This window comes from Malaclemys terrapin, chromosome 10 (genome assembly GCF_027887155.1).
Source record: "Malaclemys terrapin pileata isolate rMalTer1 chromosome 10, rMalTer1.hap1, whole genome shotgun sequence".
In the NCBI taxonomy this organism is placed as follows: domain Eukaryota; kingdom Metazoa; phylum Chordata; order Testudines; family Emydidae; genus Malaclemys; species Malaclemys terrapin.
Genome location: NC_071514.1, coordinates 1,606,393 through 1,630,228, shown reverse-complemented (window position 1 = coordinate 1,630,228; position 23,836 = coordinate 1,606,393). Strand labels below are relative to the sequence as shown.

General features: G+C 41.5%; 2 protein-coding genes across 7 annotated transcripts in view; both read right to left on the bottom strand.

Moving 5' to 3' along the window:
- Positions 1 to 143: 143 nt before the first annotated feature.
- WDR76 (WD repeat domain 76) lies at positions 144 to 18,616 on the bottom strand. Of its 3 annotated transcripts, none has more exons than XM_054042332.1 (13): positions 18,599 to 18,616; positions 16,890 to 17,303; positions 14,972 to 15,064; positions 13,482 to 13,537; positions 11,220 to 11,346; positions 10,086 to 10,187; positions 9,937 to 9,980; positions 9,705 to 9,858; positions 6,597 to 6,752; positions 4,822 to 5,039; positions 3,983 to 4,135; positions 1,664 to 1,717; positions 144 to 488 (listed from the first exon to the last, which is right to left on the bottom strand). In XM_054042332.1, the coding sequence occupies exons 2-13, from the start codon at positions 17,274 to 17,276 to the stop codon at positions 233 to 235; spliced, it is 1,800 nt and encodes a 599-aa protein (XP_053898307.1). In that variant the 5' UTR covers positions 17,277 to 17,303; positions 18,599 to 18,616; the 3' UTR covers positions 144 to 232. The 3 variants fall into 3 exon arrangements, with proteins under 3 accessions (XP_053898307.1, XP_053898305.1, XP_053898306.1); XM_054042330.1 differs by lacking the exon at positions 18,599 to 18,616 and adding an exon at positions 18,353 to 18,449; XM_054042331.1 differs by lacking the exon at positions 18,599 to 18,616 and adding an exon at positions 17,545 to 17,565.
- Positions 18,617 to 22,325: 3,709 nt separating this feature from the next.
- Positions 22,326 to 23,836, bottom strand: part of BLM (BLM RecQ like helicase) — a 32,581-nt gene continuing 31,070 nt past the window's right edge. For all 4 annotated transcript variants that reach the window (XM_054042878.1, XM_054042875.1, XM_054042876.1 and 1 more), the window contains exon 22: positions 22,326 to 22,651. In XM_054042878.1, coding sequence (XP_053898853.1) covers positions 22,471 to 22,651 — 181 coding nt within the window. In that variant the 3' untranslated portion in view covers positions 22,326 to 22,470. The remainder of the gene's footprint in view (positions 22,652 to 23,836) is intronic.

The following is a 23,836-nucleotide window of genomic DNA, read 5'->3' as shown; positions in this document are numbered from 1 at the left end:
ATGGCTTTAGGAAATATGACTTTTTATTATGGATGCAGCTTTTCCCTACTTGAATACACGACTCACCATAGGTTGGTGTGGTAGGACTGCTACAGATTTAATATGTGGAACTTTAAAAAAAAAAATACAGAATGTTTCCAAAATAATAAAATGTAATTTAAAACCTTTTAATGCATATTTTTGTCCTGAGAAACAAACATACTTTATGTAGGAAAAAAATTCAGCAACCTTTTCAATCCTTGAAAACGTGGACACGACCACTGGAGTTACCACCCACTAAGATATTCTTTGTAGGGTGCACGGCATTGATGGAACAAACAGAGCCAAGGTAATCTACATTATAAAAAGAGTGCAACTGTTCACCAGTGTCCTGGAAGATTTCTATTTGCCTTGGGCGTGCCATACTGCCAACCACAAAACAGTCTTCCTGTTTAGGGTCCCATATTGCTCTGAACCTAGTTAACCACCGTCCTGTGTTATTGTTATGTCTATTCAGAAAAATGAAAGAGAAAACATGAAAATCAAACACTGAATTTAGTAAGTTGCATATTTAAATGCTGCCATTTCAAGCGCTCTTGTGTAGAGCATCCATTAGCCACACATCTATCCTCACCTTCTAGCCATCATCACATTCAACTTGTTTGGGGATGGTACTTTTCAGAACCATTCAACACTACTCCTCAACAGATCAGAGGAGAAGTGTACATTAATGATAAGATCCACCCCTTTCCTCTCACCAGGCCTTCTAGAGGAAGGGATTGTAAGAGGACAAAAAGGAGGACTAAAGGCAACAAAAATGTAGCAAGAGATCCTCTGACATAATAAGCAACCATTTGTAAAAGGTACTCAAGCTCTGGGATTGTCTTTGGATACAAATCCAGGGGAAAACCATTAAAATCTTTTAAAAAAAATGCAAAATTTTAAATGTTCAGGCCAGCCATACCTAATACCAGCCCCTCAGTGACCCCCGAGGTGGCAACAACTGATTTGATGGAGGGAGTCCAGCCTTTCTTGTTCACAGAAAGGATTTGCCAGCTTTAGGCCTGGGCAAAGCGGGAATGAAGAAAAGGGAATAAGGAAAAGAAAGATCTCTCCACTTATAAGCAGTGCCCTTTACTATCAAAATGTGTTGCTTTGAGGATCTCGTTCAATTGCAAAATTTTTTAGAATTACAAAATGTATAAAAGAAACACCAATTGAGACCACACCCTGAAACATGAGAAAACTTCTCAAAAGTACAGGGACATGCCAGGCTTTAATACTTTAGTTACACAAAAAGATATTAAAAGCCTCCTCACAAATCTAGTGGACTCAACTTTGGGCTGTATCCAAGCTGTGCCTGGAGCAGGGTGGCTGGGCAACCAAAGCTGGCTATACACAACCCTGATCCTGGGGTTAGCTGAGGACTCCATCTAATAAAGTACAGCGGCAGGGCTGCTCTCTCTTACGCAGCTGCCTAGGACACTAATAGCTGTTCTAGCAGCTGGAGAATCACCAGGTTTAGGCAAGCCCCAGCCATGCCCCCTTTTCACGGTACAAGCCACTATGACAGCTCTCTGCTACCTGGCGGCTCACTCCACCAAGTGGTTATGCTAGCTTTACAGCAACTCAAAGCAGCCACAATCCTTATGCTGGATCCTTAGCACTGGTATATGTAACTTACCTGACAGCAGTGAGAACAGGAATCATAGAGGATAAAGAGCTGGTATCATAGACTCTGTAAAGTGAAGCAAATCATAAAAAATATAATTATATACAATTATTTTTATATATATATATACACACACACACACACACACACACACACAAATAAAAACAAGACTTGTCTGATTCCTGACTATATACATAGGCAGTTTACAGGTAATACATGTTTTGGAACACACTAATAGGTTCTGCACTTGTGAAATCCAATTCAGGGACAGGTGTTAAAGTCCTGATTCCATTAACAGATATGCCTTCTAAAGCAAGCGTTTGTCTTTTTGAACAGAATTACTTTAGTCTGTTCCCTTAGAACATTAGAGCGCAGCAGGGGCTGCAGAGGGCAATTTAAACGGGGAGAGGGGGAGGCAGAGATTTGCTCCTCCGCCTGATCTTCCTCTTCCCCTCTCAGGGGCCCACCACACCAGCAACCCAACACCCTGGCCCAGGAGCCCCTACACCCACGCCCCCCAAATCTGAGGGAGTGGCATTGGGACCTGGCATGTGGGGTCAGAGCACCACTCAAGTTTATCCCAGCCAACAACAATAAAAGTTCACTGTAACCTGAAGTCTTTAAATCATGATTAGAGGACTCCAGTAACTCAGCCAGTGGCTAGGGGTCTGTTACAGGAGTGGATGGGTGAGGTTCTGTGGTCTCCAATGTGCAGGAGGTCACAGGCAAGGGCTTCGTAACCTTTTTCTTTCTGAGCCCCCACCTCCAATATGCTATAAAAGCTTCATGGCCAACCCAGGCCACAACAACTGGTTTGCTGCATATCCAGTAGATTAAAGGTCAGGGCCACCATTTGGGGGTGGGGGGGAGCAAGCAAGGCAACTGCCTGGGGCCTCACACCAGAGGAGGCCCCGCAAAGCTAAGTTGCTCAGGCTTCGGCTCCACATCCTGGTGGTGGGGTCGGGGCCCCGGGCTTCAACTTTCCACCCTGGGCTCCAGCAAGTCTAATGCCAACCCTGCTTGGCAGACCCCCTGAAACCTGCTCACAGCCCCCCAGGGGGTCCCAGACCCCTGGTTGAGAACTGCTAGACTAGACGATCATGATTAACCTTAGTTTATGAAAGCGCTGGTGCCCATTCCTGGCTCCAAAGCCTATGGAGTAGAGGGTTACCCGAAGTAAAAAGCTCACACAGACCCCCAATACTAATATGCTCTTTTGAAAATATATCTGGAATATCTGAACTTCTACGTTTGTCTTGTTCGAACTGCAAAGATTTATGGAGATTTACTACTGGGTTGGTTCCATATCACACCCTACTTTTTAAGGCTAGGTCTTTAAATATCTGTTGTGCATATGGAGCTGTAAAGATGTATTGCAAGTAATATACAAAGTCCTCCAGTCTACACAGAATTAGTATCCAACATATACATGTAATTTATGAATTAATAGCAACCATCCATTTTGAAAGATGATGATGTAAGCACCAACACAGTTCAGTTACTGTCAGTTGTGCTGCAGCATCGCAAGTGTCTAAAAAGTCCAATTCCTGAGCAACAGTTTTTGCCGTAAATAATACAGGAGTAAAGCACAAGGCCAGAAGATGAAGCCAGTGCACTCTTATAACTAGAGGCCTGCTGTGCTTTCCTCTTTGCTCTCTTCACTGTCTTCTCATCCACCTCTCTCTGACATGTCAGGTATAGTGGTATGATTATTGCATACATTCTTGAAAGAATATGATTTTGTTTTTAAACACCCACTGTTTTGTATAGGGCCTGATTTTTCAGCCTAGCCTTAACGAGGCCTCCCATTTTGTGCCTACTATTCTGTGATGTAATTTAGGTTACTTAAACATTTAAGTACCCAATTTGTGATGTAATCAGATACTTAGATGTCCAGATTATTTAAATAAGGATCACAAAACTGACAGCATGAAAAGTGAGACTTTTTTAAAAATACAGTCCAGGCTATGAATTCAGTCCTAATTATGTCATATGCTTTATCCACCTCTAGGCAACATATAAAAATACCAGCTCTTTTGTAAGACTTTTTGCAGCAACACTGAAGAAATTCAGGATCTCAGCACTTGTAACTGCTATACATGGACTCATTAAAAAAAAAAAAAAGGTTAAAGTTAGCCCTATCTCTGTGTCTATTTATGGTCACAGTTGTAGGTTATAAAGAGAAATGAGGGCAAAAATGTAAGCAAAGAAATCATTTGTTATAAAAAAATTACAAGAAATTCTACTTAAAAATGTCAAGAAAAAGCGATCAAGAACAAATATTAGGCAGTGAATTGTACTTCTGTATTATCTTCCTTCCCACACCCTTACCTCAACGTATCATCAGCACATGTTGTCACCACTCTGTTACCAGTAATAGGTGAGAAATAGGCAGAAGCAACACTCTTTGTGTGTCCACTGAGAAAGCTTATGGGCTTGTTTCCATTAGGCTTCAGGTACCGTGCATCAAAAATGCAAACATTCCTGCAAGACACACACAGCACGCCATTTTAGAACAGGTTTCATTATGGAATGGGAAGTAGTTACATTACTACTATAAAGTGAAGTAGTTGCATAAACTTTAACATTTAAATTTTCAGTTTCTACTTACATGGAAGTGGAGGAACAGAGTGCACTAGCTGCACCTTAAAAAACCTAAATACAATAATAATTGCCTTTTAATAGCTAGAATTTATAATACATCTTGCCCTAAACCACTCACAAGGCAAACAGTAATTACAAATGTCAATTCCTTCATGAGCCATTATCAAAAGCCTTTAATTTCCCCAAGGATCACTAAAAAAAAAAATTATGCTACTCGTTTTTGAAGTGGCACCATCTGTGAAAATGGCAACTGCAGGTGTGCTAGTACTTTTAATCCTCTTCCCAAAAACAAAATGTCCCATCAAGTCCTTTTCTTACTCCCAACACCAAAATATTAGGGAAAGCCAAATTATATCAGTTTTTACGTTTCTTTGTAGAACGTTTTCCTAAATGATCAGAAAATACATATTTAGGTTAAAAAACTAACTTCTGTATTATAAATATCAGTAGATGATCGCTCTCCCCAACCCGATGCCATTTACAGCTGATTTCCAATGCCTTCCTGTGAAACCATTGCACAGAGCTCTTAAAGCACACAAATCACTAATACATTTTGAAGTACATACACTGCACCAGCAGCAATGAAATACTGTCTGTTCACTGGATGAACATGGACAGTTCTTGTTGTCTTTGAATTAATGTTTGCAGTAAGTTCAGAAGAAGTTCCTGGTGTCCGTCTGTCCACAATAGCCACGTCACCATCCCACTGTCCTACCACCAACGTGGAGGCATTGTCTGCCAAGAAGTCAAAGGAAGAAAAGCTGTTTTCTTCACTTCTGTACACCTAAGCATGGAACAGGAGTTTATGTAAGGCGATATATAATTGGTTAAAAATAAAATCAAACTAATCAACTATTTCCATATTGATACTTCACAGCTACTGAAGTATACAATAGAATGTCATTTGCTTTAACTATAGCTATGTACTTTCACACTGAATTATACTAGTAACATCAGTTAAAACAGCCGCAGTGATCCATTTAAGTGGCTTTTTCATGAGACCACATGGAATACAGGAAGTATCTCTATATAGGGTATTTTGAACAATAAACTGAACACAATGCAAAGTATGGCAAATACAATGTACTTCAAATCCTATATTTATAACTCCCACATAAGGTCTTGTCATCCCACTATTTCCACAAGCAAAGGAAAGACTCACTAAGCAAATCTCAGTTGGGTACTGAAGTGGGTAGTACAGGCTCTGTCCCCACCCCAATCCCAGGGAAGCCCCTCGTCAGGTGCACCAAGAAGGATCAAGCTCCATGGAATTTGAGGAACAAACTCGGAATGAGGAGAAGCCTTTGTCCATGCCAGTCTCCCATCATAGTGACAATTATCCACAGTTGAGGTAATGGTACTTTAAGCAACATTAATTTAAGACTTCATTACTGTGCCCTCCGAGGGAACCTGGCCACTAGCAGAACTCCTCTTGTAGAAGCCATGCAACCATGAGAAGCCAGGACCAGGCGAACAGGGGTTCTCAAACTGGGGGTCAGGACCCCTCAGGGGGTCGCAAGGTCATTACATGGGGGGTTGCGAGCTGTCAACCTCCACCCCAAAGCCCGCTTGCCTCCAGCATTTATAATGGTGTTAAATATATTAAACAGTGTATTGAATTTATTAGGGGAGTTGCACTCAGAGGCTTGCAACGTGAAAGGGGTCACTAGTAAAAAAGGTTTGAGACCCACTGGGATAGAAGAATTGCAAATCTCTTCCCAAGATCCACAAAGATAGGATGTATGTGCCACTTGGCCCCTTTGTGGCGCTCCAAGCAGTTGTCTGGGGAAAAGGGCGAGAACAATTAAGCTAACGGGTTTTACATTGCATCATGATTGATATTTTCAGAGCTCCTCTAAAGAAAAACTGTTAATTTGCTGCTTTAAAATATACTCTCTAAAAAATAAAAAAAATTGAAGAGAATTACTGGGTTAAATAAAGAGTCACATGGATGCAGATGAAACTCATTTTAACATGAAACAGATTTCCTTACTGAGAATAAGTTAAAGAGGGTGTCCATGACATGTTATGAGGATGTTCTCTTAAAACACTGCAGTCAAATCAAAAACAAGGCAAATTTTCCAGATACTTGATTGGCTATGTGGTTTCCAATTTTTTTTTTTTGGGGGGGGGGGGGGAAGAGAAGGGAGCCGTATTTTTATGAAAAAGTTTTTTATGGTTATTTTATGTAGCCTTATGAGGAAATAGTGGTAAATTTTCCAGCAACCCGAGGAGCTAACAAATTATTTTTGGTATTAAGTGGTTGAATATACTTCAGAACTATATATATTGATAGATTCAGATGGAGACTTATGCATAATGGAAGTGCATGAACATTCACCTCTTCAAAGACAGCTCTGGTAACATCGCCACATCGTACTGTTCCATCATGGCTCAGGGATAGCAGATGAACAGGATTAAATGGAGAAAAATACATGCAGCTTACTGGTTGACTATGTGGTATAAAGACATATACTCCATCTTCAGATTTAGAGTTCTGAAAATAAAAAGATTTAATGAACACAATGTTAAATTAACCATGTCATTTCTATTTTTACATTTTATTGCTCTTCCAAAAAGAGACTTGTGTCTCAATTTTGTATCACAACTAATATTGATTCGCTTTTTCCTAATCTTTTTTGAATGATGGCATACAGCAACAAATCCATTCCACTAGGTAAACTAATAGAACAAGACTGCTTCCAGCAGTCCAAATTGTAAATTTAGCCCTATTTGAGTCTCTCTGAGGCAAGTCTTTGGAGCCCTTCCTCAGGCTGAACTGCCACTGATGTTAATGAGTTCTGCCTGAGGGCACAGTGCATTATTTTACTCACAATTTACAGTTCAATATACTACTGACAGGCCCATGCTTTGTATCCCCTCATCCTTTTCATCACTGTACAACTGGCTTAGCTACATGTGCTAGACATTTACTGTCAATTTCATAATTACTGTACCTCCCAGAGAGTAAGAGCTGCAACTTCTGCTATAACTTAAGTTCTATCTCGTCGGATTGTTTTTATTGCTAGACTTGGTTTACATTCAATTTGGGAATTAAAAACTGAACAGTAAAACTTTCCTACATCTTATCTTCTAATAATGCTAATACCACGATAGCATCCAATCAAAATTTAAAATATTCTGGTACCATCTTCCTTCTATGGATGTTATTCTTTGCCCCAAAACTGGGCTACCTTCAGTAAACCTAGACTGAATTCAGAGAAAGCCAAGACAGCTATTACATCTTAATTAGTAACACAAACTTCTCTCGTGGACAAGCTTTCCTGAGGAGGTTAAAGTATCATTTGCTTTATCATTAGTCATTTGGAGTGAGAGGGTGAGTAGGTCTTGTTGCCCATGCACGTTATGATAATTCTGTAGGCCTAATATACACAACTGTACATGGGAATGTGGTAATTTCTGCCTTATTCCACTGGAGAAGGGAGATTCCAGGCTTATGGCAAAAGCATTTGTTTCTTGTTCTGTTGATTTGCAATATCATACAACCATAGAAATGTAGGTCTGGAAGGGGCCTCAGGCCGTCATCTAGTCCATTCCCCCATGCTAAGGCAAGAGTAAATATCCCTAGACCATCCCTGACACGTCTTTGTCCAACCTGTTCTTAAAAACCTCCAAGAATGGTGTTTCTACAACCTCCTTAGGCAACTTGTTCCTGTGCTTAACTATCATTATAGTTAGAAAATTTTGCCCTAATAACCAAATTAAATCTCCCTTACTGCAAACTAAACTTGTCCTACCCTTGATGGATACTGAACCCAGATATACAGAACAATTACATTAGGTCATTTTTAGAGGGTTTTACAATTTATTCCAATTCTTTTTTTGTGTGTGTGTCACTCCATTATTTGTGTATGTTGCAGCAGTGACCAAAGGTACCAATCAAGAATGTAACCACATTGTGCAGGGTGCTATACAACCATATATAAAGATATAGCCTCTGCTCTTAGAATTTAAGACAATGTAACAATTCAAACAAACAACAGAGGAAAAGGAGTACAAGCGTAATGGAAATAGGTACCTAAGAGATCAACGATCTTGTGGATTCCCCCATTACTTTAGTACATGATCACTTCATAATCTTTAATATTTTTATCCTCATAACATCCCTGTCAGGTAGCGGAGTACTATTATTCCCATTTTATAGGTGAGGAACTGAGGCACAGAGAGGCTAAAGGGTAAAGTCCTAGCCCCTCTGAAGTCAAAGGGGGTTTTGCCACTAACTTCAATGGAGGTAGGATTTCACCCTAAATGCACTGCCTGGAGTCACAAAGGGTGTCTCTATGGCAAAGCTTCGAACCAGACCTGGGACGGCTGGCATCAGAACCACTGGATCATACTTCACTTCATCATGTAACAACACTGGTTGGCACAATTTGATGGCTCTAAACTATGAAGATTTTTTAAAACTATACATAGCTGATATATTATCTTAGAGTGTCTTAATCTAGCTAACATTAGTTGATTGATTTCTTGGAGGCATCAAGGCAGAAATGGGTCTTAAGGAGGGTTTTTAAGACAGTAGCTTTACACACTAAGTCAGGGAGGGTGGCTTCATGTATAAGGGACAACATGAAAGGAAGAGCAAACAGCTGCAGAAGAGAAAAATGGGCATTTAAGATGGGCATCTATGGCAGAACAGAGAGGATGGTGACACAATAGAAGATATTTGCAAATAAGTAGTAAAAGGCAGAATTGTAAAGGGTCTTAAAGATGAGGACAAGAAACTGGAATATAATGCATTAGAAAAACACGGAGCTAGAGTAGACAGTCAGAGAGAGAGCTGGCACATTCAGAACAGTGGGCAAGGAAGATTATAGTAGCAGCTTCATTTTGTATGAACCTGAAGGAGCCGATGTGGGTGTCAGGGAGGCCAGAATGAAAGAAGCTACAATAATCAAGTCACAAGAGGAGGACATGGACAAGAACTTTGAATGTAGGAATAACGAAGACAATTTGATTTCAGAGTCATGGTGATATGAAAAATAGTAGTTGTTTGGATATGCTAACAAATATTCAATAATTTTCTACAATGTGAGAGAAAGGTCAGTGAGGTAATATCTTTTATTGGACCAACTTCTGCTGATGAGAGGAGAGAGACAATGTAGCATAAATAAATGCATGCTAGTGTGTGATGGCATAACGATTTTATTTACACAAGTTGAGATGACATGATTCCCTCATTGCCATCATCCCAATCTCAGGCACATAAAATTTGTATTGCCTACCCCCACAAAACAAAAAACCGTATTGTCTCACAGACGTTACCACTTTAGCACTGGAGCCTCGCTTCAGTAATTGTCTACTAATTAGATTTACTAAAATCATTCTCACCAGTTATCTGACTCCCCCCCGCCCCTAAGATTCCCAATAGATGAATCCTAAGCACAACCCTCTCCTCCCCCAAAGACAGATCACACAAGCAATTTACCAAATCCCAAAGACCAATCTGTCCAGACTTGTCTCCAGCTGCCACCAAGGTCCTGCTTTCAGAAGGATGGATAGCCACAGAATATATTCTATTTTTGACAACTTTTGTAACAGCATCTTCACTCAGGATCATATGACTCAGACTGGCTTTGTATCTAGGCAACATCATTAAATTGTTAGATATTTCCCCCAAAAGGGTTAAAATTGACAGAAATACATTGTTTATAGATTACCTTTCTAAGTTACACATGTATTTTTCAGTATCATTAGGGTTTATCTGCATTGTAAGACAGAAAAAAAAAAGTACAAGTTAAATTTGGGCACAAAGTTATTATGAGCTCAGGCTAAATGCCCCCCAAAATTAGTGAATTATGACGGATACCTGACTTATCTTTGTCCATGTTTCCAGAAATGCGTCCGTTGATTCACTGCTCTTACTCGGATTTGCAGGTACCATTGGAAGAGGTCCAGGTGGCAACTGAGGCTATTTAAAAGGCAGAACAATGTTAAATACCCTGTGCATTTTTTACAGCTTCCCAACCAGTTCATTCAACTAGAAAAATGAATAAGCAAAGGGAGCTATTTAGCAATTATATATGCCACAAACATAAATCTATCCTTTCACGATACTGAAATGTGCATAAAAAGAAATTCATACCAAAATATATCTTATTCCAGGAGAGAAGGGCAGGAAATAGTAAATACAAGTGTGTAAACAAGTGGCCTCCTATACCCTTTTCCTTTTCTCCCAACTCTGAGAAGCATTGTTTCCAACAACTATATTGCAGAAGTTTAGCGTTATTTCCATAGTAATACAGAAAACCTAAATTATCAGCTCACACAGGAATATAAATTTACATGTTGCTATATAACTTCCTCAAATAAGGTAGTACATGTCTCAGGAAAAAATAAGCTAATGAAAAGTTAGATTCAAGATATGCTGAAAACACAAAAAACGAACAATTATGAGTCTATGAATTACTGGGCATACGTAACATTCCTTCAAGATTCTATAATGTTACACAGAAGTGGGAAAGTCTTATTTCTTCAGCTTAAGCCTCAGAACATCGAATTAACTATTGCACACTCCACTTCTGCCATCAGCGTTACCTTTCAATAGAACTTCTCAGAGCATGCTCTGTTGAGATCATTTTGAATAGAATTTACTTTGTTTCTACACAACCCGAGATCACTTTCACAGGGCCATATTCTCCTGTTCTTGCTCTTGAGAGGCCCCACAGAAGCCAATGGGGCTTTTCATGGAACAAAGTACTACTCAACATGAACAAGGGTGGAAGAATCTGACCCATACTATTCACTGCATGCAAAACTTCTCCAGTATCTCCAGGTTATCAAATAAAACTTATTTAGCAATTAGGAATAAGTATTATCACAGTTAAAGCCATTCAGATTTATTAAAAATTTCAATATCTCTAAATAAAAATCTAACATGTTTTCATAAAGCTGCCAAATATGCACTGTACTGTATTTCTTGCTTTCTCCTTCACCATCTTACATATTCATCAATTACTGGTTCTGGCTGTGCTGGAATTTCGGGCAATGGAACTCCGGATGGATCTACTCTTTGTAAGCGCATAGATCTTCGACGTACTGTCTCAGCTTCTGTCTTTTTGGGCTTAACTCTAGAAGAATGGAAATAGTCAAACAATATATATTCAAATAAACAATGGGTTCCTAGGGTGAAGGAATCCAAAATAGGTTTGGATCTTTATTTCTAGAGTTCTGATCCAGACTAATATCACAAATAGCTTTGATTCAGTCTAGAAATGTGTTTTGCTCACAGAATCATAGAAATGTAGGGCTGGAAGGGACCCCCTCAAGAGGTTGTCTAGTCCATGCCCGTGTGCTGAGACAGGACCAAATATACTTAGCCCATCCCTGACAGTTATTTGCCTACAAAAGAATTACTACACCACATTATGTTTTTAGTCTATGTTGTCTAGGAATGTTTATCTTTACTACACTTTTGGTTTTCAGTGATAAATCTACCCTCTCACTGTTCTCTCTCCCCAACTCTAGGTATTTGTTCAGTGGCAAACAACTAAGTTAACACAGAGTTAAAGCTGGTTGGTGGTATGTCATCCTCTGGCAGAACAGTGAGTGGAGCAAAACCCAAAACTTCTGAAATCAGGAAATGCAAAGTTAAGGTTGTCCATGCAAACTACACTCTGACCTCTTTCAGCAATGCCCTAATACACCCTGTTAACACATACACCTTTACTTTGCCAACCCCACAGTTGCTGAAATGTACATGTTGAGTCTGTCTCTCTCCAGGCCTCCGTTCAACCCACTAGTCTTCCTTTATATCGTCTTCCATACTGTATTTTATTTTCTTCTTATTCCTCTGTCCTGTAGCTTGTTTTCCCGTTTTTACTTAATGCCTGTGTTTCTATACTTATTATACCTATACCTAATGTTCCCTTTTATCCTTTTTTAAATTTTTCCTCTCCAGCTCCCTTTCCCTTTATTCCATTATCAGACTGATTTTTTTCTTCTTAGCCATCAAGCTAGATATCATACTAGATGACTTCTTGAGGTCCTGTCCAGCCTAAAATTTTATGATTCTATAAGAACAAGTTGCTCTTGAAATCTCACTGAAAATACAATAGCTACTTTCATGATATTTTGACCAGAAAGACATTCATACTACCAAATATCAGAGGGGTAGCCATGTTAGTCTGGATCTGTAAAAAGCAACAGAGTCCTGTGGCACCTTTAAGACTAACGGATGTATTGGAGCATAAGCTTTCGTGGGTGAATGCCCACTTTGTCGGGTGCATGTCAACCTCACATGCATCCGACGAAGTGGGCATTCACCCACGAAAGCTTATGCTCCAATACATCCGTTAGTCTTAAAGGTGCCACAGGACTCTCTGATTCATACTACCATTATTTCTCTTTTTTTTTTTTTTTTTTTAAAAGATGAAGTTCAGAAATGCACTGAGTGAAAACCTACCAATAGAGAAGTCACATGGACAATTTAAGGTAATTGGTGGTCTAGATCGGGGGTTCTCATGACAAATTTTTTGGGGGCCTCAGAGTGCGGCCACTAACTCTTGCTGGTGACTGCTGTTACAATTTTAACTACAATTTCTAATTAAGTTTAGGAAAGACAGAAATAAATATGCACATATACATGTCCAAATAATTCCAATTTATTTATGTTAGGATTTTTTGCGGACTCAATAAAAATAATGTACACTTGTCGCTATTCTTTACTGGAACTAAACGGAACAGAAACACAAATAAGGTGCTTTGCACGTTCTTATTTATTGTGTGTTTTGGGTTGCTTTTTTAAAGACTTGCTAGCTAGTAACCGCATACAAACATACAAATATCACTTTTCACAGCGGAAGACTTACTCAGCCCTGGAAAGCCCCGGGACAAATTAAGCCCTGGATGGGGAGGTGGATACAGTGGCAGTGGGGGCCAGAGGCAATGGGAAGAATGGATGGGACCCCAGGGAAGGTGAGGAACTCACTAGCAGCTTGCTCCTCAAGCATTTGTCTCTCCAGAAGGGGGCAGGACCCAACCTCTGCTGGCAGCCTCGGGGCAGGGGCCACTGCTTTGGCCCACCCCCATCACAGTCCAGGAGGCTGTGGCCGCAACTCAAGCCCCTGGTGGCCACATGTGGCCACGGTGGCTGCATCTGAGAAACGCTGGTCCAGATCCAGATTTAAATATGTACTCCATACATACGACAAAAGTAGAATTAGCAAAAAAAATTTGATGCATATCTCAGATATGGTTATTTTACCTTTTGTTTCCATGAGATTGTCCTTTGGTTGCCATTTTGCGAAGTCTTGCAGCTGACTTTAAAGAAATGTAAGAAATATAGTCAGACGAACAAGTGGTTTTTTGGAATATTTTTGTGCAATGCAGTTAACTAAAGGAAACTAATGATTATGGAGTGACTAAAAATTACAGTTTTCTGTGTTTATTCTCTCTCAATTAATTATCTGACTTGTTCAGTTTACCAAATTTTCCTAACTTCCAATTCTACAAACTAAAGAGTAAATCCGAAACTCAAACGATGCAGTTTCTGCCTCTTGTTCTTTCAAGTCATGTTACCCACTACCAGAAAAATTCACTGAACAACATGGATGGCACACAAGAACAGAATACAGTCCATCTTGCTATTCTATAGCTGTATTCATCTTGCAGTATAAGAAAAACAAAATCCTAAACAAGAAGCGCCAGAGAAAGTGACTTTGAACAGAAATCATATTTTAAAAGAGACGCTGATATATAAAAACTTATATTAGATTTTGAATTTATGAATAAGATTCAGAAGAGGATTATAAAAGCTGTAATATCAGTTTAACTCACTAAAATTATAATCACTATGGGATTTGAATTCAGCATACAATTGCAGGGATAAAGACCAAACTGGGAGCAGCTGAGTGCTTGTTCAGTGTTTTATTTCTTTAGACATACGGCACTTTAGAGTGGTTTGTGTGCACAGGTAGGAAGGAGTCTGATGTGCTACATGGGGGGAGGGAGGGGCTTAAACTTGTCTCCTCTGAGCTCTTCAGAGACATGTGGGCAGATTTGCTCAAGTCACTCCCTCGTCCCCCAACCACAGAGATTGAGTCTTGGTGAGCATAAACCCCATTTCCTCTCAGCTAGGGCTCGCTGTGCCTCTGCACCTCGGACTGAACAGTTCCATCTCCAGCTTTTCTAGCTCTGTTGTGAGAAGAACCAGCAGAGACTGCTCAGAACCAGCTCTGGGTGAGCAAAGGAGTGGACTTTCAAGGAAGGAACTTACTCCTTAATGCCAGAGTAGACCTATGAGAAAGAACAGAACAGTACACAGGAGAGAGAAGGAATCTGGAAAGGAGAGGAAGAGCAGGATCCGCATCTGTAGATAACATTTAAAATGTCACTACTTTAATTTGTTGGATTACTTCCTTCAGGGTAGCAGCGTAATACATAGCACTTATAATGGTTTCCATAACTTAAGTACTTTATAAATATTAATGAATGAAATCCCATCTTCAAAAAAAAATAGAGCCCTATCAAAAAGTATGCACAAAGCATAATCAGATCACTGTGGTAGATCACTGCAATATATAATTGAAAAGTCAGTTGTGAAGTTTTTATGCCTTTCTCTGAAGCATCTGGTATAGGACAGTGTTAGAGACATGTTTCATAACTAAATGAACTATGGGTTAGTTTTGGTATGGCAATTTCTATTATATTTAGAGTGACAATTTTATTCTTACTCTAGGGAGAAATCATACAAACCTCAAGCAGCTTTAGAGAAGCAAAAAAATTAGCATTTTCTGTAATGTTCTTTAGTCTTTTTCTTTCATAGGCTGACAGCTGTGAAGATCCATCCTGCACAAACAAATAAAAGCAATTGCTCTGTAGGATAATGTTTAGGATATTACAGAGTGCACAAAAAGGCCTGGACTGTTGAGAAAATAAACACTGTACAAAGTCGCATGGCCTTTTTTTTTTTTTTTAAAAAGGTTCCAAGCTTTTCTTACTTTATAGGGAGGAGTACCTGACACTCCTCCATTTCCAAACAACTGTTACAGTATGAGGTCATTAAAAGCAAAAAGACACAAAACACTAGAAAGCTGACAAACTGGTTAAAACAGAACTGGGAGGAAAAGGGGGAAAGTGCCACATTACAACATACTCCTAGATAGTAGTGCTTTAACAGAGCTCCATCAGTGTGGCCAGAAAGTGTCCAGTCACAGACATGAATATCAATTTATATTTTGCCTTAATACAAAGAAGCTGTGGATTCTTTGTTTTACCCTACCACGGACACATTCTCCCTGCCCCCCCAAAAGATATACCAGAACAGGAAAGGATAAAACAGACCAGCACCAAAGACTGATATTTAAGGAATGGTGACTGAATTCAATTTCTTGAAGGCACACCTGCTGAGTTTTGAAGAAGAACTGAAGAAAAATGTGAGGGAGCTAGTCAATATGGTAACTTTAGAAAACTTTTAATTGCACATATCGACAGAAGCCAAGCTGGTTTTGTATCAGGATAGGAGTGTTTTGCACACACAGCTCAGGCACACACTTAGGAAGATGGAGTGTTAAAGTTCTTTATGGATGTTAAAATTATTTCAATAATATCATTATTACATTGATAAACAATAAATGAAAGCATGAAGCAATTATGCAACACTGAAAAATGTACAACAATACTGATATTAGGCTGTCTTATAATAGTTGTCTCTGGTATTGTTTATAGAAAAATTAATTAATAGAGTCCTTTTTAGAACTAAAGGTAGCTAAATTCTTTATAAGAGTAGAATTATTCAGATATGTGTCTTTCAGTTATATTCAGAAGCCAAATACTGGATGCTAATAGAATAAGATGTGTGTTATTTCTTGGTATCTTAGAGAAAAAGGGAAATGTGGTACATTCTGAAAATTATTATTTGGATTACCATAGCACTTAGGAGCCCTAGTGATGGGACAGGAACCCATTGTGCTAAATCCTGTACAACTACAGAACAAAAAGGCAGACTCTGCCCAAAAGAGATTCCAATCTAAGTGTAAGAGAAAAGACAACAGATGGATAGACAGACAGAGTACAAGGAAATGGCAAAACAATACTGGTCAATACGATAATAAAATAGAATAATTTTCTTTTTCTGATAACAAAACTTTTAGGAACCAATCCCAAAACTGATACCACTCAGGAAGGTCCACGTGGAGTCAGTGGCAGGATCAAGACCTTAGGTTTGGATTTTTGCTATCGGGATTTTGTTTAGCTATGACTGCTTGCAAAAAATAGTCTCTCATACATTACAGACTGTCAAGATTAATTATGTTAAGTAAACTAATATTTAGCTACAGCCAATATGTATCATTAAGAAAAAGATCTAAGACAGTGGGTTATGTACAAATGAATAACTTATCTTGAATAATTATGAAAAAGTTTTATTTTTCTATCTTTAAAAATAATGAAGTAAAATAATTGTATTCCGTTAAAAACAGTACAATAATTGTATTCCCTTTACTATTTTCTAGGGAGCAAACAGTTCTTCATTTACAAAATCATCAATACTTGAAGTTTCAAAATGTGAAAGATACCAAATAAGACAAATTGAGGGCTAGGCTAAGAATATATTGAGGAAGCTAAAAGCAAAAGAGAATCTAGTCACACAAAAAAACAATGTTTGGTTTCTTACCAGATAAGAGACATCGGAATTACTTCCTTCACTGTCTGTATCCCAATTGTTTTCTGAATCATGATCAACTGTAACTGAGGTGTTTGCGGGTGACACCATGCTAGTTGTATTATGAAGTGAAGACATACTGGGGATTACTCCTCGTGGACTGGAAGAAGCCTTATAGGATACATCTCTTATTTCCTGACTTGTGGGATCACCATGGGATTTTTTGACTTTTGGTTCTCTTTCTGAAGGCCCTTCATTACTAGAAAACTTTTCTAGTAAGCGTTTCTGGGGCAGACGTTTGTTGCGTTTCTCTTCTTCCATGGATAACGGGGTGAGAAGAACTTCCACTTGTTTTCTGAAAACTGCTCTTCGTTCAGCTTTTTCTGACACATAGTTCATACTGGGGTTTTCTTTAGGTGTGTGCTCCTACACAAATGACGGAGAGAAAAATATGAAGTACACTACACTAGAAACTCAGCTCCTGTAACTTGTCTCCACATAACGAGCAATAGGCACAAATAATTTGAAAACGAGTGTGTATTAAATATGTCATTTTACAAACACTTCGTGTAAAAAAAAAAAAAAAAAGCTGTTGCTGGGATTTTCTCTCGCCTTATAGCTGAAGCCCAAAGTGTGAAGCTTTCCTCCCCAAAGAACGTGCCTTTACCTAGTACCCGCTTGGTGTGTCCATGCTCATAAAGCGCGCAACACCAGCCGTTCCTTCTACTCCAACGGCAAGGAAGTGCTACAAACCACCGACGAAAACATTCGCATGCGTCTGACGAAGTGGGCATTCACCCACGCCAGCGTGGGCTCCAATACGTCTGTTAGTCTATAAGGTGCCACCGGACTCTCGGTCGCTTTTCACAGCTCCAGGCTAACCCGGCTCCCCTCTGACCCTATTCCCCCCGTGGTCTCCCACTACGCCCCGGTCACACACCGGCTCGCCTGCCTCCGGCAAGCCCGAGACCGTGGGAAGTTGCCAAGAGGCAGATCGCTCCTGCCAAGACCCGCGTTTGCTTTTCTCGCACGGATCCGGGACTCCCTCCTGCCTCCCCCGGGGCGGCCGGGCGAAGGGCTGCAGGAAGCGGAGGCTGGGGGTGGGGGGGGGTTACAGCGTTGAAAACCAGCCGCCGCTGCCGCGCACCCCGGGGTGACACGGGTTTTCTCCCCTCTGGGCAACCCCACCATCGCCCGGGTTCCCTGTCCCCAGGCTCGGGGCGGGGGCGCCCAGGTCAGGCGCGGCGGTGCCCGGCGCTGTACAAAGGCGAGTGAGCGGCACCGGCCGGGGCCGGGCCCAGCCCCCCGCTGCGGCTGGAGGGGGCGGCCGGGGAAGGGCGCGGGGAGGCGGCCGCGGGGCGCCCCCGGGCCGGGCCGGTCCCACACGCGGCGGCCGAGCCGCTCTGCGCTAGCGGCGGGCGGGCGGGCGGACGAGGCGCCCCAGGGGCCGGTCTCCCCCGGCCCAAGCTCCTCACCTGCATCCGCTGCCGGGCGAGCGGCGACGGCGGCTCCTCAGCCCCGAGCGTCCCGGCCTCGGCCCGCGGCATCTCCCCGGCGCGGCGCGGCGCGAGACCGGCGGGGGCGGGGCCTCCCCTTCCCGCCTACACAAGGGGGCGGGGCGCGGTTACCTAACGCGGGGGGGGGCCGCGAGTCCGCCCCCCCCGCCAGGCGCTGCACGTTCATGGGGGGGTTGCGCCTCCCTTTAGCCTAATTACACTGACCTCATTAGCGCCCCCGGGGCCTGCAGAACCAGAGCGGGACAGGGCACTGCGGGCACCAGGCTGCGGCAGGACCCGGCTCCAAGTGGGTCCATGGGCTCGAGTCAGAGACTATCGGGGCTGGAAGGGACCTCAGAGGTGTCTAGTCCAACCCCCTGCTCAGAGCAGGACCAACCCCACCTAAATCATCCCAGCCAGGGCTTTGTCAAGCCGGGCCTTAATAACCTCCAAGGAAGGAGATTCCACCACCTCCCTAGATAACCCATTCCAGTGCTTCACCACCCTCCTAGTGAAATAGTGTTTCCTAATATCCAACCTGGACCTCCCCCACTGCAACTTGAGACCATTGCTCCTTGTTCTGTCATCTGCCACCACTGAGAACAGCCGAGCTCCATCCTCTTTGGAACCCCCTTTCAGGTAGTTGAAAGCAGCTACCAAATCCCCCCTCATTCTTCTCTTCTGCAGACTAAACAATCTCAGTTCCCTCAGCCTCTCCTCAGAAGTCATGTGCTCCAGACCCCTAATCATTTCTGTTGCCCTCCGCTGGACTCTTTCCAATTTTTCCACATCCTTCTTGTAGTGTGGGGCCCAAAACTGGACACAGTATTCCAGATGAGGCCTCACCAATGCTGAATAAAGGGAATAATCACATCCCTCGATCTGCTGGCAATGCTCCTACTAACACAGCCCAATATGCCGTTGACCTTCTTGGCCACAAGAGCACACTGCTGACTCATATCCAGCTTCTTGTCCGCTGTAATCCCCGGGTCCTTTTCTGCAGAACTGCCGCTTAGCCAGTCGGTCCCCAGCCTGTAGCAGTGCCTGGGATTCTAATTGCAGGACTCTGCACTTGTCCTTGTTGAACTTCATCAGGTTTCTTTTGACCTAATCCTCCAATTAGTCTAGGTCCCTCTGTATCCAATCCCTACCCTCCAGCATATCTACCTTTCCCCCCAGTTTAATGTCATCTGCGAATCTGCTGAGGGGACAATTAATCCCATCATCCAGATCAGGGCTGGCCAACCTGCGCCTCTGGCACCACATGCGGCTCTTCAGAAGTTAATATGCGGCTCCTTGTACAGGCACTGACTCCGGGGCTGGAGCGACAGGCGCCAACTTTCCAATGTGCCGGGGGGTGCTCACTGCTCAACCCCTGGCTCTGCCACAGGCCCTGCCCCCACCCCACCCCATCCCTTCCCGCCCCCACCCCCTCCCCTGAGCCTGCCGTGCCCTCGCTCCTCCCTCCCCAAGCTTCCTGCACACCACGAAACAGGGCAGAGGTGCAGGCACTGATCGGTGGGGCTGCTGGTGGGCAGGAGGCTCTGGGAGCGGGGGAGCTGATGGGGGGCTGCTGCCGTATTACTGTGGCTCTTTGACAATGTACATTGATAAATTCTGGCTCCTTCTCAGGCTCAGGTTGGCCACCCCGATCCAGATCATTAATAAAGATGTTGAACAAAACCGGCCCCAGGGGCACTCCGCTTGATACCAGCTGCCAACTAGACATCGAGCCATTGACCACTACCTGTTGAGCCCGACAATCTCCCCAGCTTTCTCTCCACCTTATAGTCCATCGTATACAGGGTTTAGTTTTGTTCAATGGCTCTCAGCACCCTCACTATCCAAATTGTTCCGTGTGAATTCCTGGAGAGAGCACCAGAAAGGCTGCACACTTAGCAACAGGCTCAGCTATGCCTTAGCAGGAAGGCTGGTGGCAAGACCAGCTGAAGGAAAAATCCCAGGAGGGCCACGGATCCCACGCAATGACTGATACACCTCATCAATACATCAGGCTGGAGTCACACTATAAAGGAACATGCTTCTGCAAGCACATAATACTATGGTGATCAGTAATGATTAGAAATTGTTTAATGAGGGAGAAGAAGTAACAGGTAAAAGAATAATGAGATGAAATGTAATTAAGGGAAGTTTGTAATAGCTAATCAGACTAACATAGCATGGCAGGGTAGGGGTGAAAAGCACATTGCTTGGCTCATTTAAAACCTGCCTCTATATAGCACTAGAAAATGTAGAAGTTGAGTAGAGATCAGGTGAGATTTTCTTATCCTCAGAAGGTTACCAATGTGTTACTATGTTGCCAAATAAGAGTGGAGAGTAGGTCAACAAATTTCCACAAAACCTTTCCTGACAGAAGTGAAGAAGCCCATTAGCTGGCATTATACAGAACACAGGACATTCGTGCATTAGTCCCAGGGTATATGAACTAGATCTTCTCCTGGCAGTGGAGGAAGGTAAAATGTCTTTCCTAGATTTATCAGGAGATTTTGGTAACTTGAGTCCGCAACATTTTGTTGATTTGCCTTCAGAATCTCACAAGTGGGGGGCTTTAAGTAGATTCTTTCCTTCCTCTTTGGAGATCTTCAAGAAGGTAATGGGTACTTGCCACTATTCTTTACCTAGGAAACGCCTAGTGGTCTGACATAGTAAGAGAATCTACAGTACCAACTATGTTGGTTGGTCAGCTCGGTGACAATCTTGAATATGGAAATTTCTATGCTTTCCCACTGCTTAAGAGAGGTAGAGAATTCCATATAACAAACTAGATATAGTTGAAGAGATGCTAATATGGGAAGAAGCCTATGCTGACAAACTGGAGAGTTACAGAAAAGAGCTACAATGATTAGAAGTCTGAAAAACCTGCCTTTAGTGAAACTGTTAAACTAAATAGATTTTCTTTAAAGACAAGATTAAGAAGTGACTGTGTCTACAAGTAGCTGCTCAGGGAGAAGAATTTGATAGGGGTTTTTAAAGCTAGGAGACAAAAGAACAAGGGCCAATAGCTTGAAGCTGAAGCTAGACAAATTTAGGGTAGAAATAAGAGGCAAATTTGTAATAGTTAGGGTAATTAGCCATTAGAACAATTTACAAAGGGATGTGATATATTCTCTGTCACTTGAAGTCTTCACATTCTGATTGCCTGTCTTTTTAAAAGATAGGTTTCTAGCTCAACTAGAAGTTATGGGTTTGTTGCAGAAGTTGGTGAAATTCTCTGGCCTGTGTTATGCAGGTCAGACAAGATAGTCATAATGGGCCCTTCAGGGCTTAAAAAATCTATGAAGCATTTAAATAAATGGATAGGGGTGAAAGTGTAATTTATCAAGTGTGGATGTGTGGCCTATGTTGATGCTGTTCAGAGCTCATGAGGACAGAAGAGTGTTTTGAAGCTCTGGAAGAAAGAACACCACAAGCCAGGTAAGATCCAAAGAATGCCCTTAGTTCAGGCAGCACTTACGTGTCTGACAGACCATAAAGCCTTGCAACTTTCACATACACTCTAGGCCAAGCTTCAAATGCCCCCAGGGGCTGCTAGACCCAGGAGATGTGGGGGAAAATATCCAAAGACTATGAAACCGAGAACTAAATTAAGCTAACACCTCAAACTAAGAAACTCATCCTAAGACCTAGATTTTGTATAGAAAACAATTCAAGACCAGCTAGCTGGCCCTGAGCTACTTACGGATATCATCCTTTATTAGTATGGTCAATGAGGTTCATGGCTCCAACCATCACTGCTGGTAAATGGGTTTGAGCTACAGTCATATACATTCCATATGTGGGTTCAGAGAGAGGCAGTTCTCAAAGAATTAGAGCATTCTTACAATGATTAATCACTAAACTACTAAGTCTTCTATAATCAATCAAAATTAGCATGTTCTTTTTATAAGAATATTTAGCATCAGGGAAGAATTAAAAGTTCCAAATAAAGAAATGCATTTATCTAAAAGCATTTATTTAAACAAATACACTCTTTGTACTGTACAGATGTATATCAAAGCTTTAATACAGTTGAAAAACTGGAAGTTAATAGAAATGCTGACAGCTTGTAGCTTTATACAGTATTTACATTCTAGTAGTTATAAAAGTGAATAGGAAGGTTTAAGGAATTGTCTGTTTTTAGGCTTTGGTGGTGCCATAATCCCCAGTTTCCTACTGGTTCCTGGCATGACTGTAGTAGTACCATAAGATGTTGAATTGTATCTTGAGGATGTCTGGACTTTGGCGTTAGAAGAGATCTTTTTGTTGTTGATATAACCCCTAGAAATTTAGAGAAAAAATGATGATTTAGCATATCAACATGATACCTAATACCATAAACCTGTATATTACATTTTATCTAGAACAGGAGTGTCATATATATGGCTCGCATAAACACATTCATATTCTCCAGAATCTAATCTTTCATTTAAAAACAAAAGTAAATTTCTAACGCTCATGGCTGCAGAGGTAACCTTTTAAAGGTGAACCAAGCGTAACATAGGCTATGATGTCTGCAGACAGCTTGAAACAGTCATGCAAAAGGGTGAAGTCCCTTGTCCTCTATTAATCTGATTAGTGGATCAACTTTAAATGACACTTCAGTGACAACCTTAAATATTGAAATCACTGATCATTTTAGAGGATAGAATGGTAGGGAAGTTCACTGGATTGGAAATTGGGAGTTGCTGCAGAGGAGGAAATCCAGAAAAGACGGAGAGAAAAAGAGAGAGGGCAGAAACAGCAGTGGGATTAAAGGGGAGCTTATTTTCTCTCAATAAAGGCACTGAATAAATAACTGAACATTTAATTAGTACATACAGGCCATTGTCTTTTCTCGCTCTGTGAAAACCACCTACTGACATCAGTGGGTGTTCCACTGCATTGTGAATATATAGTCCTGATTCTATAGCCAGGCTCAAGAACTATAATTAGTTATAGAATTTGGCCCTCTCCTCCAAATGAGTTTGACTCCTCTGATCTAGGAAAGCTACCAAAGCAATTTACAGACCTTATAGGAATTACATACAAAGCCTGTTAAAAGAATGTTGTTTAAAATGCAAAGTCAAGCACTCAGACATTAAGAAATGCCAGATCTATGGTTGCCTGTGCAATAATTCTGCATTCCTGCATTTCCATCCTGAACGAGCAGGAATCCTGAGGAAAAACTGCATATGATCATATATCAAGATTGTTCCATAATGCAAATGCACAAGGGGGCAGAATTAATGTTATAGATAACCATAAATCTGGAATCTCCTAACTTTCAAGTGCTTGACCATACCACCTAAATAATGTTTTTATGTAATTTTCTGAGTGTGTTTTTCTAACTGTATTTTTTAAGAAAAAATAAATGTATTGGTGTAACTAACAACCACTCCTCTTTGTTGGGTGCTCTGTATGAGAAGCTGTGGGCAAGAGAAGGGGGAGGAAGACAAAATGTTTACAAATGGGAAAGGACAAACC